This window comes from Chrysochloris asiatica, unplaced genomic scaffold (assembly GCF_000296735.1).
Source record: "Chrysochloris asiatica unplaced genomic scaffold, ChrAsi1.0 scaffold00007, whole genome shotgun sequence".
Lineage (NCBI taxonomy): Eukaryota > Metazoa > Chordata > Mammalia > Afrosoricida > Chrysochloridae > Chrysochloris > Chrysochloris asiatica.
The window spans coordinates 5,858,754-5,873,482 of NW_006408525.1; the positions used below are offsets into that span (position 1 = coordinate 5,858,754).

At 43.3% G+C, this 14,729-nt stretch overlaps 1 protein-coding gene across 1 annotated transcript in view; it reads left to right on the forward strand.

Moving 5' to 3' along the window:
• ACACA (acetyl-CoA carboxylase alpha) overlaps positions 1–9,179 on the forward strand; it is a 336,306-nt gene extending 327,127 nt beyond the window's left edge. Inside the window, exons 55-56 of the mRNA XM_006832345.1 lie at positions 2,864–3,000; positions 8,643–9,179. Coding sequence (XP_006832408.1) covers positions 2,864–3,000; positions 8,643–8,766 — 261 coding nt within the window. The 3' untranslated portion in view covers positions 8,767–9,179. The remainder of the gene's footprint in view (positions 1–2,863; positions 3,001–8,642) is intronic.
• The last annotated feature ends 5,550 nt before the right edge of the window (positions 9,180–14,729 follow it).

Below are 14,729 nucleotides of genomic sequence, written 5' to 3' on the forward strand. Positions count from 1 at the left end.
CTTTCTCTCTCTCTCTGCATCTGTGGATAAAAGTGTCAGCCGAATGTGTAGTGCAGGGCTACTGTTAGGGTGTATACTTACTTTTGTTTTATTGGTAGTAGAATGTTCTGTTGGGATGAGGGATGGGCACATGGCCTGGCATGAAGTTAGCAGTCTAGCATATCACACTTTCGTCAAGTCCACACTGTATTTTTTTGTTTTAAGAACAGAAGTGGTCATGGCTTTTTTTCCTCCTAGGAAAGGGGATTGGCTCATCCTTCTGGATGGCTAAAATGATGAGTCTTGCACACAACTCTGTTCTAAGAGAGCAAGCAAAGAACTCAAGGATCCCTAACTGGGGGAGTTAATGAGCTCACAGCATGTGTCAAACCTGTGGCCCTGTAGGGCTTATGGCCCTCTGCCTTCCTGCTCTGGGCTGTGATCTAAACGTTATTGGGGTTTTGGCTTGATGGTTGTCATCAGTTGTACTCTGAACAGCAAATCTTACCTGTATGGGCCCATGTTTTCAAGGGGAAGACTTTAACTTGGAAGTGCATTGCTCTAATCCTGTGTGGTAACTTTGTTTATGTTTAATTTAAACACCTAGCATGCTCTATGGCTGCTCGAGGGGGAGGCAGGAGTTTTCTCTAGAGGCTAGCTGGCTTTCCAGAGTAGTGTCTGAGCATCATTAGAAGCAGGCATCTCGTTAGCTAATACATTGCACCAATCAAGGAGAGTTATCTTAAGCCACAATTAATCTGCTCCCTGGCATATGTTGATAGGAAAGCATCATGCTGTTTCTTAATTAAAAGCAAACGGATTAAAACTGATTAATAAGAGTATTAAATATTCTCCTAAACTAAAGGCTTTGGGATTCTTGGGTAAATCTAGGGTTTTTTTTTTATTCTGATACCCAAGAAATACTCATTTTATTTTTTCCTCCTGCAAAAATTTTCCAAAGCAGGAAGTGTATATGGAAGTTCTCAAGCAGTAGGCAGAAGTCTAAATCACCAATAACGGAAGTGTGAGGTTCAAGTGGCAGCAGTTTAAGGAATGTGGGTGTATCCCACCACACAAGGGGTATGCAGCTAGCTGGGCCTTATGCCAGAGTGAGTTCAACCAACCACCCAATAGGGAGAACTTCCCTACTCCCACTTACAGGTAGATGTGGTGTACCACCTTTCCTGGGAAACAAAAGACTTTCCTGCCTGTTAGCTTCAAGAGATGTCCTTAGTCCTGAACCAAGTCCCAGAGATATCGACAGGCTTGCTCAGGTTTGCACTCCATCGGCCACACCACCCTAAGTGGAAGGCTGATATATGTTGGAACAAAGAAGGATAACAACACGAGCTAGAAATGGTCCGGTATTGCTGATCTTAATCCTGCACATAGTGTAACTGCAAAAATTCTTATTGAGTGTCCTCAAATTGGTTCTGACTCATGGCAACTCTATATATAGGGTTTCTGAGGAGCAGCTGGCAGGTTTGAAATGCCAGTTTTGTAGTTAGCAGTCCAGTGCTACCCCTAAGAATTTTTAGGAATGTGGAAATCAATGAAATGCTATATAAAAACCAGTCACAGTAAACTTACTAGCTAAGTTAGAGATGGGAAAAGCAAGAGTCTAAAAAGAAAAGCTTTCTTTTTTAAAGGCACGAAATAGAAAGTATGAAAGCAGCCCAGTGCTCAGTTTCTTACTGCTTGGTGCCTCCTGAAGAGGTGATGAAAACGTGCCTTTGTGCCGTGTGCAGCCCCGGGATCACAGCTCTGTGTGGCTTCTGCACTACTGCACTTAGACAGGTCTCCTGTAGTCACATCTCAAGCTTCAAAGCCTCTGAGCGTCCCTAATGCACCCACCTATTAAATTACAGCACCAAACTCATTGTCATTCTGACTTTGACTTCGTTAGTGATAACAGAGAAGGATAGCGCACCTTTAAATGACGAGCTTTGTGTTTAATTACCCAAACAAAATGACATAAATATGAATGAGCCTTAATGGTGGTACTTGGTTTTCCGGAAACCATTAACAAAACGATTCCTAAATGATTTGTAAAGAAAATGAGAGGAGAAGAGAGCAAGGAGAAGGCTATTAGGCTCTAACACACTCTTGAATTACCATGTAACCAACTACCTAGGAAATACTCAGCTAAATGATCTTGAAAACAGGAGGCGAGAGGTGGTTTGTTGAGAGTTTCAGGGTTATAGACCTCTTGACCCTTTTGATACTCCCACAGATCATAAAATGGAGGTTAGGTTTCTGACCTGATGACTCTACCCTACCTCACACTCATCCCTTCCAGGTTGCCTTGGTGAAAGATAGTGGGCCATATGTTCCAGAAGACATACAGTGAAGGGCTGAGGTATGAGGTAGTCCAGGAAAGTCGAGGCAACCCATTCACTATGCCTGACTGCAACTATACATAGACTTACAGCTTACGAACTGTGTCTCAGTTCCTTGGTACATACACCTTTCATTTCAAAATTCACCTTTAGCACGTTCCTAAATAATTTGGGCTTTTAACTGTTTCTCTCAGATGTGGTCATACTGAATTCTTTTAGCCTTTGTAGAGTCTGCCAATAGTCAGGTAGGAATGTTGAGCGCTGATGCGTTCTGGAGCAAGCACCCAAGAGAACACTTTGAAGTGTCACACTGGACTGCAAGGTCTGTTTGCATCGCAGGAAGGAAATCAAAAGGAGGAATGAGTATACCTCCTATCTTGGAACGTGTTTCCTCTTTCTACTAGGATGCCAACAATAAAGGGAGAAGCATGCACAACATGTGAACGTTAAGCAAGCTTTTGGAGTGAACTTTCTAGTTACTGAACAATCAGATGGCCAGGCCTGGCCTGATCCCTGGTTCTTGACCATGAGTTTTCTGCTTGCAGGCCTACGTTTGGGACAATAATAAGGATCTGGTGGAATGGCTGGAGAAACAACTGACTGAAGAAGATGGTGTCCGTTCAGTGATAGAAGAAAATATTAAATATATCAGCAGAGACTATGTGCTCAAGCAGATCCGCAGGTAAGACCAGCAGAGTGGGGGAACTCCTCAGTAGAAGTGGGGTTAGTTTCTTAGGTATTAAAAGTTGAAGAACCAGGAGGTGATGATGCCTTAGATATTTGGTGCTCTATGTAGACTGACAGATAAGATAAAGGAATTTTTCCACAAACTTTCTGAAGCGCCCTGTCTTTTAGCTACTGGTGCCCATGGGCACGTAGCAATCTCCGCCACAAGAAGGCTTAATTCATTGTGTCCACCTACTCCTATTAGTTCAAAGTACAGACGCTGAAACTGGATGAATGATTCTATGAGGTGGTAGCTTTCCAGGAAATACCTTCCATACAAGTGTCAGTTATGTTCTTCCTAGATTCTTTCTCCCAGTTTTTAAATAAAAACAATACAAGTAACACCCCTGTATATTCAGATTGGAGTCCTGGTGTGGCGCTGTGTGTGGATTAATGCGCCAGACTGCAAAGCTGTTTGAACTACAAAGTTGGCGGTTCAAGCTCACCAGCTGCTCCTCGGAAACCCTATACAGGATCACTATGAGTCGGAACCAACTCAACAACATAATATATCAGCACAGTGGTTAAGCCAACCAGATATTTCATGAGAGAAAGATGTAGCAGTCTGCTTCCTTAAAGAGTTACAGCCTTGGAAGTCCCATAGGGTCTCTATGAGTTTGACTTGGAATCAACTCAAAGGCAGAGGGTACTATTTGTTGTTGTGTGCCATCGAGTCAGTTCAACTCATAGCAACCCTGTGTAGGGATTCCGAGAGCAGCTAATAGGTTTGAGATGCCAACTTGCAGTTACCAATTCAGTGCTTATCCTACGGATATCCTATGGATATGTATTTGTTGTTATTAAATGCTGTTGAGTCAGTTCTCATTCATTGCAACCCCAAGGTTTCCAAGGCTATAAATCTCTGTGGGAGCAGAAAGCCTCATCTTTCTCCTTGGACCAACTGGTGGGCTTGAACCACAAACTTTGTGGTTAGTAGTCCAGTGTTTATCCTCTAGAGCCACAGCACTCCCAGGTTATGTATTAAGGTGCTTCACAAAGTTCATGGAAAAATTTCATTATCTTTTAATTCCACTATTTCCCATAACTTCATTTGCTAAGACTAGAGATACACTCTTAGAGTGACCCTTTAATTTTACTGTAGTTATAAAAGCTGAAACCAACTTGATGGTACAGTAAATTTAACACTGAGATAAGTAAACATTTTTTTAATCAACCCTTCCAATTTTGACAGTTGACCCGATAATATCCTTCTACTGCCCCCTTCAGTAAAAGTTCCATATTTCTGTAGCTTTCCTTTGTCTTTCATAAATTGCCATTTTTATAGTCTCCTACTATTCCTTTTTCTAAAAGAACATTCCTCATTTTCAGTTTATTTCCTCCTCATAATTAGAGTCAGGTTATGCATTCTCAGTCAGAATATTACTAAGTGATGACATATTCTCCTTAGGGTATCATATCTCTAAACATAATGGTCATCTGCCCCTCATGATGTTAATTTCAGCCTCTTGGCCAAAATGATACTTGGTTTTTCAACTGTATAACCTAAGGATCCCTGGAGGCATAGTGGGTTACACATTGGCCTGCTAACTGTAAGGTCAGCAGTTTGAATCTATTAGCTACTCTGCGGGAGAAAGATGAGGATTTTTGCCTCCTGTGAAGGCTTACAGTCTCAGAAACCCTATACAGGTTTGGAACCAACTCAATGGCACAATTTGAGTCATGGTATGGCTCAAAATGAGAAGAAACAGTTGTGAACACCATTACTAATCGAAACATGGAATGTATGAAGTATGAATCTTGGATAATTGGAATTGTCAAAAATGAGATGAAGATAGTGAGCTGAATTGGACTATTGGCCATTTTGAATCAGACATCATATGGTCTATTATCCCAGGAATGACGAAGAGAAATGGCATTGCATTTATCATCAAAGAGAACATTTCAAGCTCTATCTTGAAGTATCCATACACTTAGAAGAAAGATCAGTTAATATAACTGTTATCAAATTTATATACCAACTACTATTACCAAAGATGATTTTTATCAGTTTTCTATAGTCTGAATTAAGGAGCTCTGGTAGCGTAGTGGTCACGAATCGGGCTGCCAACCTTAAGGTCAGCGGTTCGAAACTACCCGCTGTTCCGCTGGAGAACGATAAGGCTTTCTGCTCCCGTAAAGATTTACAGCCTCAGAAACACTGTACAGGGTCACTATGAGTTGGAACCAATTCCACGGCACATAACCACCACGATAGTCTGAATTTGATCAAACATGCAATCAAAACGCATTGACAATTACTAGTGATTGGAATGTGAAAATCAGAGAAAAAAACAAGGATCAGCAGTTAGAAATAGGACCTTTGTGGTAGAAACGAGACCAGAAATCACATGATAGAATTTTGTAAGACCAATGTTCCATTCATTGAAAATATCTTTGTTCAACATTTAACAGTGACTACACATGGACCTCTCTAGGTGGAGTACACAGGGTTCAAATTGATTACATCTGTGGAAGGAGATGTTGGAAGGAGATGTTGGAGTAACTCAATTATCATCAGTCAGAACAAAGCCAGGGCCAACTGTAAAGCAGACGATCAATTGCTCATATGCAAGCAGGAAAAAATTTTAAAGTCCAGGAGAGCTAAAGTATGACCTTGAGTATATCTCCCACCTGAATTTAGAGACCATCTCAACAACAAATTTGATGCATTATACACTAAGGACCAAAGACCAGAGAGTTGTGGGATGACATCAAGAACATCATACAGGAAGAAAGCAAAAGGTCATTAAAAATACAGGAAAGAAAACTCAAGAAGACAAAGTACTATAATGAAATATGTGAAGTCCTGTAGTTAGAAAGCCAAAAGGAAAGACACATGCTTAACTCAAAACTGCAAGAACTGGGGGCGGGGGTAAGGAACCCAAGCCTCAACTCGAAAATGCTGAAGGATTCTATGGGCAACATATTGAATAAATCAGGTAGCATCCAAAAAAGATGGAAGGAGGAGTAGTACACAGTGTGACAATATCAAAAAGAATTGTGATAAGCATTCAACCATTTCAGGAAGTAGTATATGATCCAGAACCAGTGGTATCAAAGGATGATGTCCATGCTTCACTAAAGGCAGTGGTGAAAAACAAGGTTCCAGGAATTGATGGGATACAAATTGAAATATTTCAACAAACTGATGCAGCATTGGAGGTACTCACTTGTCAATGCCAAGTGATTTGTTAGACAAGCTAGTGATCCATATCTGTGCCTGTTCCAAAGAGGGTGATCCAACAGAATATAGAAATATATAGCGTCACACACAAGTTAAAGTAGAAAATTCAATTCAAAAGTGGTGGTAGTGATAAATCGACAGAGCACTGCCAGAGATTTATGTTGGAGTCAGAAGAGGATGTAGACGAGGGATATCACTGCTGACAGCAGATGGATTTTTACCTGTGTTTTATTGATTATGCAAAGGCATTCAACTGATTGTATGGATCACAACAAATTATGGATAATATTGTGTAAGTTTGGGAATTCCAGAATACGAGATTGTGCTCATTGTGAAACCTGTATCAAGAGGTTGTCATTAGAGCAGAACAAGGGGATATGGAATGATTTAAAATCAGGAGAGATGTGCACAAGGACTGTATCCTTTCACCATAGCTATCCAATCTGTATGCTGAGGAAATAATCTGAGAAGCTGGATTATATGAAGAAGAATGTGACATCAGGTTTGGAAGAAGATTCATAAGCAACCTATGATATGCAGAAGATACAATCTTGACTTGCTAAAAGTGAAGAGGACTTGATGAAGTTCAAAGACTTCAAGACAGTCTTCATTTTGCATTACACCTCAACATAAAACAAAAATCTGCACAACCAGATCAATAAGCAAAATCATGATTAAATGGAGAGAAAAACTGAAGTTACCAAGGATTTGATTTTACTTAGCTCCACAATTAATGCCCATGGAAGCAGCAATCAAGAAATCAAACGATACACTGCATTGGAAAAAATCTTCTGTAAGGAACCTCTTTAACATGTTTAAAAGCAAAGATGTCACATTGAGAAATATGATGTATCTGACCGACCCAAGTCATGGTCTTTTTAATCACCTCATATGTATGCAAAAACTAGATGATGAATAAGGAAGACTGAAGAATTGATGCCTTTGAATTACAGTATTGGCAAAAGATAATGAACTTATTGTGGACTGCCAGAAGAACAAATAACTGTCTTGAAAAAAGTAACAGCCAGAATGCTCCTTTGAAGCGAAGGTGGTGATATTCATCTCATGTACTTTGGACATGTTGGCATGAAGGACTGACCAGTCCCTGAACAAGGACATCATGCTTAGTAAAGAAGAGGGCCAGCAAACAGGAGGAAGATTCTCAAGGAGATGGAGTGACACAGGACTGGTCAGAGCATTCATACTATGAGTTGGAGTCCATTTGACAGCATCTAGCAACAACTGTGTGATGACTGTTTTTCCCCTTGTACCTAATGAACAGTCTGTTAGGAGTCCCTGGGTGGTACCATTAAGCATGCATTATTACTGGTCCTGGTAAGAAAGGCATAGTGATCTCCTTATGAAAGATCACAGTCATTGTTCTATTCTGAAACACATGGGGGTCATTCAGTGAATTACTTCATATGGCTCCTCTACTGATAGTCTTTGTAACTCCCACCAAATGACTTTATTTCCCCTGATGGGTCTGGTAATAGAAGGTAGGAGGAGATGCTGATGGAATTATGATTCAGTTGTCAGGGTACAATTCAGCATCAGAAAATGCTTTGAATACATGCATTTGGTCAGACAGCCTCTTTGCCGTGCCCCCAGGCAGGCTTCTCTCTGGCCTTCAGCCCCCTTGTCAGGTGATGTTACAAAGCTCTTTAAGGCTGCCAATAAATGCCCAAAAGGCAGTTTACTACACTAAGCCTCACCTGAAGACACTTAGCTCTGGCTCAGCAAACCTAGCTAACCCAATTAAGTGCCTGGACGCACCCCACTCTACAAGTGAGCCTCCTGCCTGTAGGCACTCAACCTGTCAGCGTCTTCCCCTATCTTCTCTTACCTAGACCCATCAGGAAAAGCTACAAAGACATGGCTAGAAAAGCTGTATTAAATAATTCACTGTACTGCAGGTCACCATGAGTCAGTATCAACTCAGCAGCAACTGGGCTGGTTTTTTTGGTGGAGGAGGCACTTGAAGATCATATAGCTATCCCCCCAGATTTAGCATCCATTGATGAGTCTTGCCTGATCCAGTCTTAGATTGGTCAGTGACTTCCAGTCACCAAATACTTTAAGTCAGTCTTCCCTTCCATCCATCCATTTATATATTCATTACTGGTGTAGAACAAATTTCTATTATTCCACTAAAACTATTATTTTGATGCCAGAATTGGCCCAGGTTCAGCCCATGGAACCAACCTATCTTTTTTTTTTTTCACTTCCACATTTTCTAGCGTAGCAAGATGTTCTGGGTTTGTTGTGTGCCTACTTCTACTTTGGTGCTAGGGCTAATTTTAATGTAGAAAAAGATGAGGTGGTCACTAAAGCACCTTCAGTAGGCTGTGGTAACAGAGACAATTTTTGTTACGGCCTCACTCGTCTTCACCATCCCAAATCTTCCTCTCCAGTTTGGTACAGGCCAACCCAGAAGTTGCCATGGATTCCATCGTCCATATGACCCAGCACATCTCACCCACTCAGCGAGCAGAAGTTGTACGGATCCTCTCCACAATGGACTCCCCTTCAACGTAGGAAGAACGTCCTGTCCCCTCCCTGCCCTGCCTCCAGAGAAGGAGCTACAGATAGTTGCCTTTGACAACTGAATCGACTAATGAGAAGGCACCAGGAGACCCAGCACTGGAATCCAAGTGGCATTTTACTTCCCCTCAACTGTGTTCAGGTTATGCATGACATGTACTGGGCTATAGGATCACAAGGCCCTGTCTCCAACCAGTCATACCGATCCCATTCAGTATTTATTACTCCAGCTGTGGCTAGGCCCTCTCTCCCTGCACAGATTCCAAGAAGACAATGAAGGGTACAAGTCCGTACCCTGAGGTCTTACTACACAAAGCAGGGCTGCCCTCCTCACACCCTGGGGAAATGTGAGGAGCTGCCTTGCCTCCCCCCAGCTCCATGAACCTACGGCCACCAGCGGTAGAGGAGGGCTGGGACTGAGGGGAGGAGGAAGTTTTACATCAGTTGCTTCCTCACCCCTGCATTTAAGCCCAGCACACACTAGACACTGGTTAGGCATCTCTCCCAGTTTAACCACACAGATTATTCCTTAGGAAGGAATCTGAGCATGAAACTTACTGAAGCTCCATGGGAACTCAAAGATGAGGGTAAAACTGTGATCTCCGCAACACCTCAATTTAAATTCTCTTCCAACAGATGGAATGGTGGTTGGCCTGAATTATCACTGCTTACCTGGCTGGAAGCCGCAAGGCCCCCTGAAAGGCCCGGCCCCCAGGCACTGAGCTGGCAGGGTGTGTCAGACAGAGTTGCCCTGTACTGTGTCTGGTGGAAACTAGTTTCATGGCCCAGGGATAGCAAGCCAAAGGGGGACATAGTGCCTGTAGAGCCACTTCCATTCTCCTAGCAGCTGACATTCCTCTTCCCCAGACTCCACAGGCAACAGGTGCTGCTGGAGGAAACCCTGGCCCAGCTGTACTCTCCGCACCAGGATCCGGCCCTCCCCAGTGTGGGAAGGCTTCCAAGGACACACCTGACTATAAGAATATTTCAACTGAGTAATGGTGCTGTGGTCCCTCCCTGGCCTCTGCGGGTGGAGGAGAGAGTTTATTTTCAGCCAGCTTATTCAAGAAAAGAGCTTACTGGCTCACCCATCTAGATTCCTAAAGCAAGTGTGACAGGTGATGAGGGCTGGCATAGCACCCCATTCCTACAATGCAGCTAATTGCATTTGTCACTGATGTTCACAAAGGAAATCACTAAGACATTAGAATGAAAAGTAGTTATACTTTTGTGCAAGCTACAGTTTTGAGCCTTAACCCTGTGGTTCACACAAAAGAAAGAACTCCACTGCCCTTCGGGAACTGTTTGTGCTCAGCTGGACTTCACAACAGTTCTAAATCGTTATGTGCAAATGGTTCTGAAGACACGTATGTCAAGGTACATCACTGACTGCTCTTGGGAGCTCACAGCCTTAGCCAGGCTGCCCCCTGCGGAAGGCACTGTAGTTCAGCACCATCAAAGCAGGGTAGAAAAAGGGGCAACAATTCTCAATCCAAAAAGGTGCCTCCCTGTTGCTGGTAAATCGCTTATCAAATAAGAAAGAATTCGATCAGATTATTCCCTATGGTTTTCTGTCATCAATACAAAATTGCAGGCTCCCCCCGCCCCCAGGTGGTCGGAAGTGCAGCACTCCTCACCTATACTTGCCCTGGCATTTCTGTAAAGGCAGGTTGGATTACACTCTTTGCTCTTTACCCTTATTATGACACATGAAAAGAGTGTTTCCACTCAGTTCTCCTTAGGTCTTAACCTGGACAGAGATTTTTCACAGGGAAAAGTCAAAGCACCACAGAACTTGAGCAATCTGATGTTCCCACAGCCCATTACACATGCAAGGTTACTGAGGCAGGAAGCATATAAATGATGTACTGACCAAAACTCGTTTGAACTGAGATTGCCATATTATCTCTTCACTTGTTCACAAAGCAACCTTCACTTGTCTCAGTGAGCATTCGATGGACATAGACCCTGATGAACAAGAAGCTTCAGTCAAATGCACTCTTCACATTTTCACATTTGGTTGAAATAAATCACATTTGTAGAAGACTCACTGTTTGTCATTTCAGCCCATGGCCTGCACCTCATCTACTCCACTTTTGAATGGGGAATTGGGGACAGAGCCCCTTCATGGGCCTCCACCAAGTTATGCACAAGAAAGAGCTGGGGAAGACTTGCTGAGTGAATAAAGGAAAAAAGGATGCAAGGCCGTCAGGATTCTGAAACAGCACAGCTGAGAGTTATTTCTGTGGTGGTTTTCAGAGAATGGCTTTAGGGCAGGGGTGAGAGAGGCCACAGAGACAGGAGCTTGGCTCACCTCGCCAGTGGCTTGTGCTGAGCCGGAAGAAGTCTCTTTTACTGCAGGCACTGAGTTGAGAGTGCTTTAGAGTTTCCTAATGGTACTGAACTGCAAGGTTGGTTTGAACTAAAAGGTCGGTGGTTCAAATCCACTAGCCATTCCTAAGAAACCTTATACAGGGTTGCTATGAGTTGGAAGCGACTCAACAGCACCTAAAAACAACAAATTACTAGCTAACTACTTAATGCTTTTTTCAAGTTCTAACTGAGCACAGGAAGGCACATGGGACAGGAGACATATAAAACTGTGTGCCTTTAACCTTCTACCTCAGTTTTTCTGAAAGAGCTTTCTCTGCACCCACATGGTTGAGGCAAGAACAGATACCACTCCCTACATGTCTATACAAAAGCTGGTGTGGGTCACAGGAACTAGAGAAGTGAATTGCTAGCCTTTGCTGATTATTAAGACTCAGTGCTATGTCCATCTCCCTCTTTGGAATGTGTGGTAAAGCAAAGAATGGCTTTTTCTAAAATGAAATAAAATGTTACATTTAAAGACGTCAGTTTGAATCGCTCTTAACCCAGATGCTCTACAAAGGGAAAGAGATTCAGGGTCCAGTGGGGAAACTGCTATTCTTTGCCTTCAGCTGCTGTGCTTCCCGATCAGGAATCCCAGCCAGCAGCTGTGGGGAGCGCTAAGAAAGAGCAGCAAGCTTGATGGGGAAAGCGACCACACTGCCTTTTGTAAACCCCATTGGTGTTTCTTTGGGATGATAGGAAAAGCCTGAACAGCAAGTGATCTGTGTTACAGTCCTGGCTCACATCTACTTCCGTAACAGAAACAAGAACCTAGTGATGACTGAGCACAAATGCTCCATGACCATCACAGGAAGGGCCCTGCTTTGGCTTCTGATGTACAGGCTCAGAGGCGAGAGAGCTGGGGAGGCGAACCTGCATTCAAATGCCTGGGCCCAACCTGACCACATGGAGGCAGAAAGCACTCAGGGCTCTGGGGCAGAAATGGTTTCCAGTTGGGAGAGTAAGGTAAAGCAGTCCTGGGCCTGGGCACTGACATTTGCATAGTTACTCTAGGGACCCCAGGAATGTTGGCTGAGAGCAGAGCAATTTCTTTGGGGGAATGACAGTTAAGTCTAGAAATTCAAGCAGATGTACAATCTTAAAGAGTCTTAAATGCCAAGCCTAGAAGCAAGAGTGGATAGGACTCCTCTGATGGTTTTGTGCATATGGCCCTAGACACCAAAAAACCTGGGTCCAAGCTCAACTCCATCATGTGTGTAAAAGCTGGGTCACCCAATATAGTAAACCTAGGCTATCTCTAGAGGACCTAGAACTAATAATGGGTCAGCTGTTCTCAGGACTCTAGAAGTCCTGTGTGTGCCCATCAGGTATCAAAGGCTTGCCATGTCACATAGTCTGTTTTCCAAACCCAGGAAAGTAACCCTAGCACCTTATACTTGCCAGATGCTCAAATGGGCAGTTATTTGTTAATAAACAATAATGAGTCTAGGATGTCTTCCTAAATGCATTATTTTGTAAGCATAATCTTCCAAAACATGGGATTCACTGTCATTAGCTAAGAGGCAGAAATTATACCAGAGGCTCAGCCCTGAGCAGGCAGGGAACCCTCCACTGGGCAGAGCCCACTAGGAACTGCAGGTGGATTGTTGTTAATTGCCATGGAGTCAGCTACGACTCACAGTGGCTGGTGAGTTTGAACCACCAACCTTGTGATTAAAATGGACCTTGCAGTCCAGCACATTAACCCACAGCACCACACAGGTGGACAGGATAGACTAAAGCCCAGGAGGGGCTAAATGATGGACTTAATCCAAATACTCTCTAATTGCCTTTCTCATAGGCTTTGTAATAAGCATGAACTGAATTCAAACAATTTGGTTCCTTATATACTCGTATTGTCCATGGGCAAGCTCCTGGCCTCCTCATGTGAAATGTGGGTAATAGTGAGCGCTTCAATGGGGCTTTTTGAAAATAATCTTAAAATAGTTAACAAGAGTCAAGTGCAGGGCTTTAGTAATAAATTCTCAATACATCGGTTTCTCTGTGCGCTACCCCCGTACTTAGTCCACAAGACTGGGACCTCTCATCACTCACAAGTGAGTACCTTCTTATAGGGTATTGTCACAGAACTGTCTCCACAGTGGGGCGGTATCTAGAAAAGATTTTCTCTAGGCATCGAGCTGCATGGACACGAAGCAAGTATCACTGAGGAGCAATATGACTAAGTTCCAAGGAGGGCCTTGAACAATTCAAGGGCCTTTTAGAATCTTTGTTTCTCTCGAATATAAAATGAGAGGATGAGAAAATCCCTATAATCACTCTCTTTCAGCTCTAAAACGATTGTAATTTGGGATAACAGATGAAGCAGAAGTTAGTATTAAAATGTATGACCTGGGCATTGGCTACCCAAAATGGGGAGGGGGGGAGACTACAAAGGCAAGAAGTGACTGGCTGACAAGCTTTCAAGAGGGCATGGAGGAGGGTAGACTCTCCACTGAGTAGTATCTAATCTGTCTGAGTGGGACTGATGAAAGGAAATGCGGAAAGGTCTCTTGTGATACAATAGTGAATAACTGTTATAAGGACTGATTGTGAGGGTTGGAAATGTAAAGGTAGATGTTTTGTAGAAAAAGGAGGGGAGTGGGTGACTTTGCAGTCTAGGAGCAGAGAGGTCCCTGGAACCATCAAGGGAGAAGAGCGGAGAGTGGAACCCTACCCAGAGAAGCAGTGATGCCAGAGATGGAGACAGAGACCATGACGTGGAGAGATGGAGCATCTGGGGACTCTAGACCCAGAGAGAGAGGGGCTGTGTGCTAATGACAGGGGGACAGGCTTGCAGGGTATGCCCTTTGGTTGGTTGATGATGTCTGGAGGGGATTGTAACCATGGCAATGAAATGATATACAATAGGATGAATGTAAAGCTAATGTTCTCCCTTGTAAACTATCACATAATTCACAATAAAACATTAAAAAAAAAAAAAAAAAGTATGACCTGGGGAAGAACTGTGCAAGTCTGTAGAACTCTCAACTCCAACTCTAGCTGCATTTTCACAATTCTACTGGAGTCCTAGTGTAACACTATGGTAAGTATCAGACTGGTTACCACAGGTTCCAACCTACCAGCTTTTCTCAGAAATCCTATACCGGGTCCTTATGAGTTGGAACTGACTTGGCACACAATTAAGGCAGAGACCCTGGTGGTGCTGTGGGTTGAGCACTGGTAAGCAGTTGGAATCCACCACAGCTCTGCATGAGAAAGATGAGGCTGTCTGCTTCCATCAAGATTTATAGCCTCGAAACCCTCGGGAGCAGTTCTATTCCAACCTTGAGAGTCCCTGTGAGTTAGGATGGACTTCAGCAGCAATGGGTTTTTGGACAGTGGCAGAGGAAACCCTGAAAATCTGCTGGAAGGAGCTACTTTGAAAAAATCCACACCCAGTGGTGTCAGTAACAATAGTAATCCCAGTTGCAAACAGGGAAGACCAATGGCTCAATTGGCACCTGTTTCTGGTTCCTTAAAACAACAAAACAGATTAGACTGGAATCTAACACAGACAGAAAATGAAGTAGCCATGTTGTTGTTAGGTGCCATTGAGGCGGTACCGACTCATAGTGACCTTA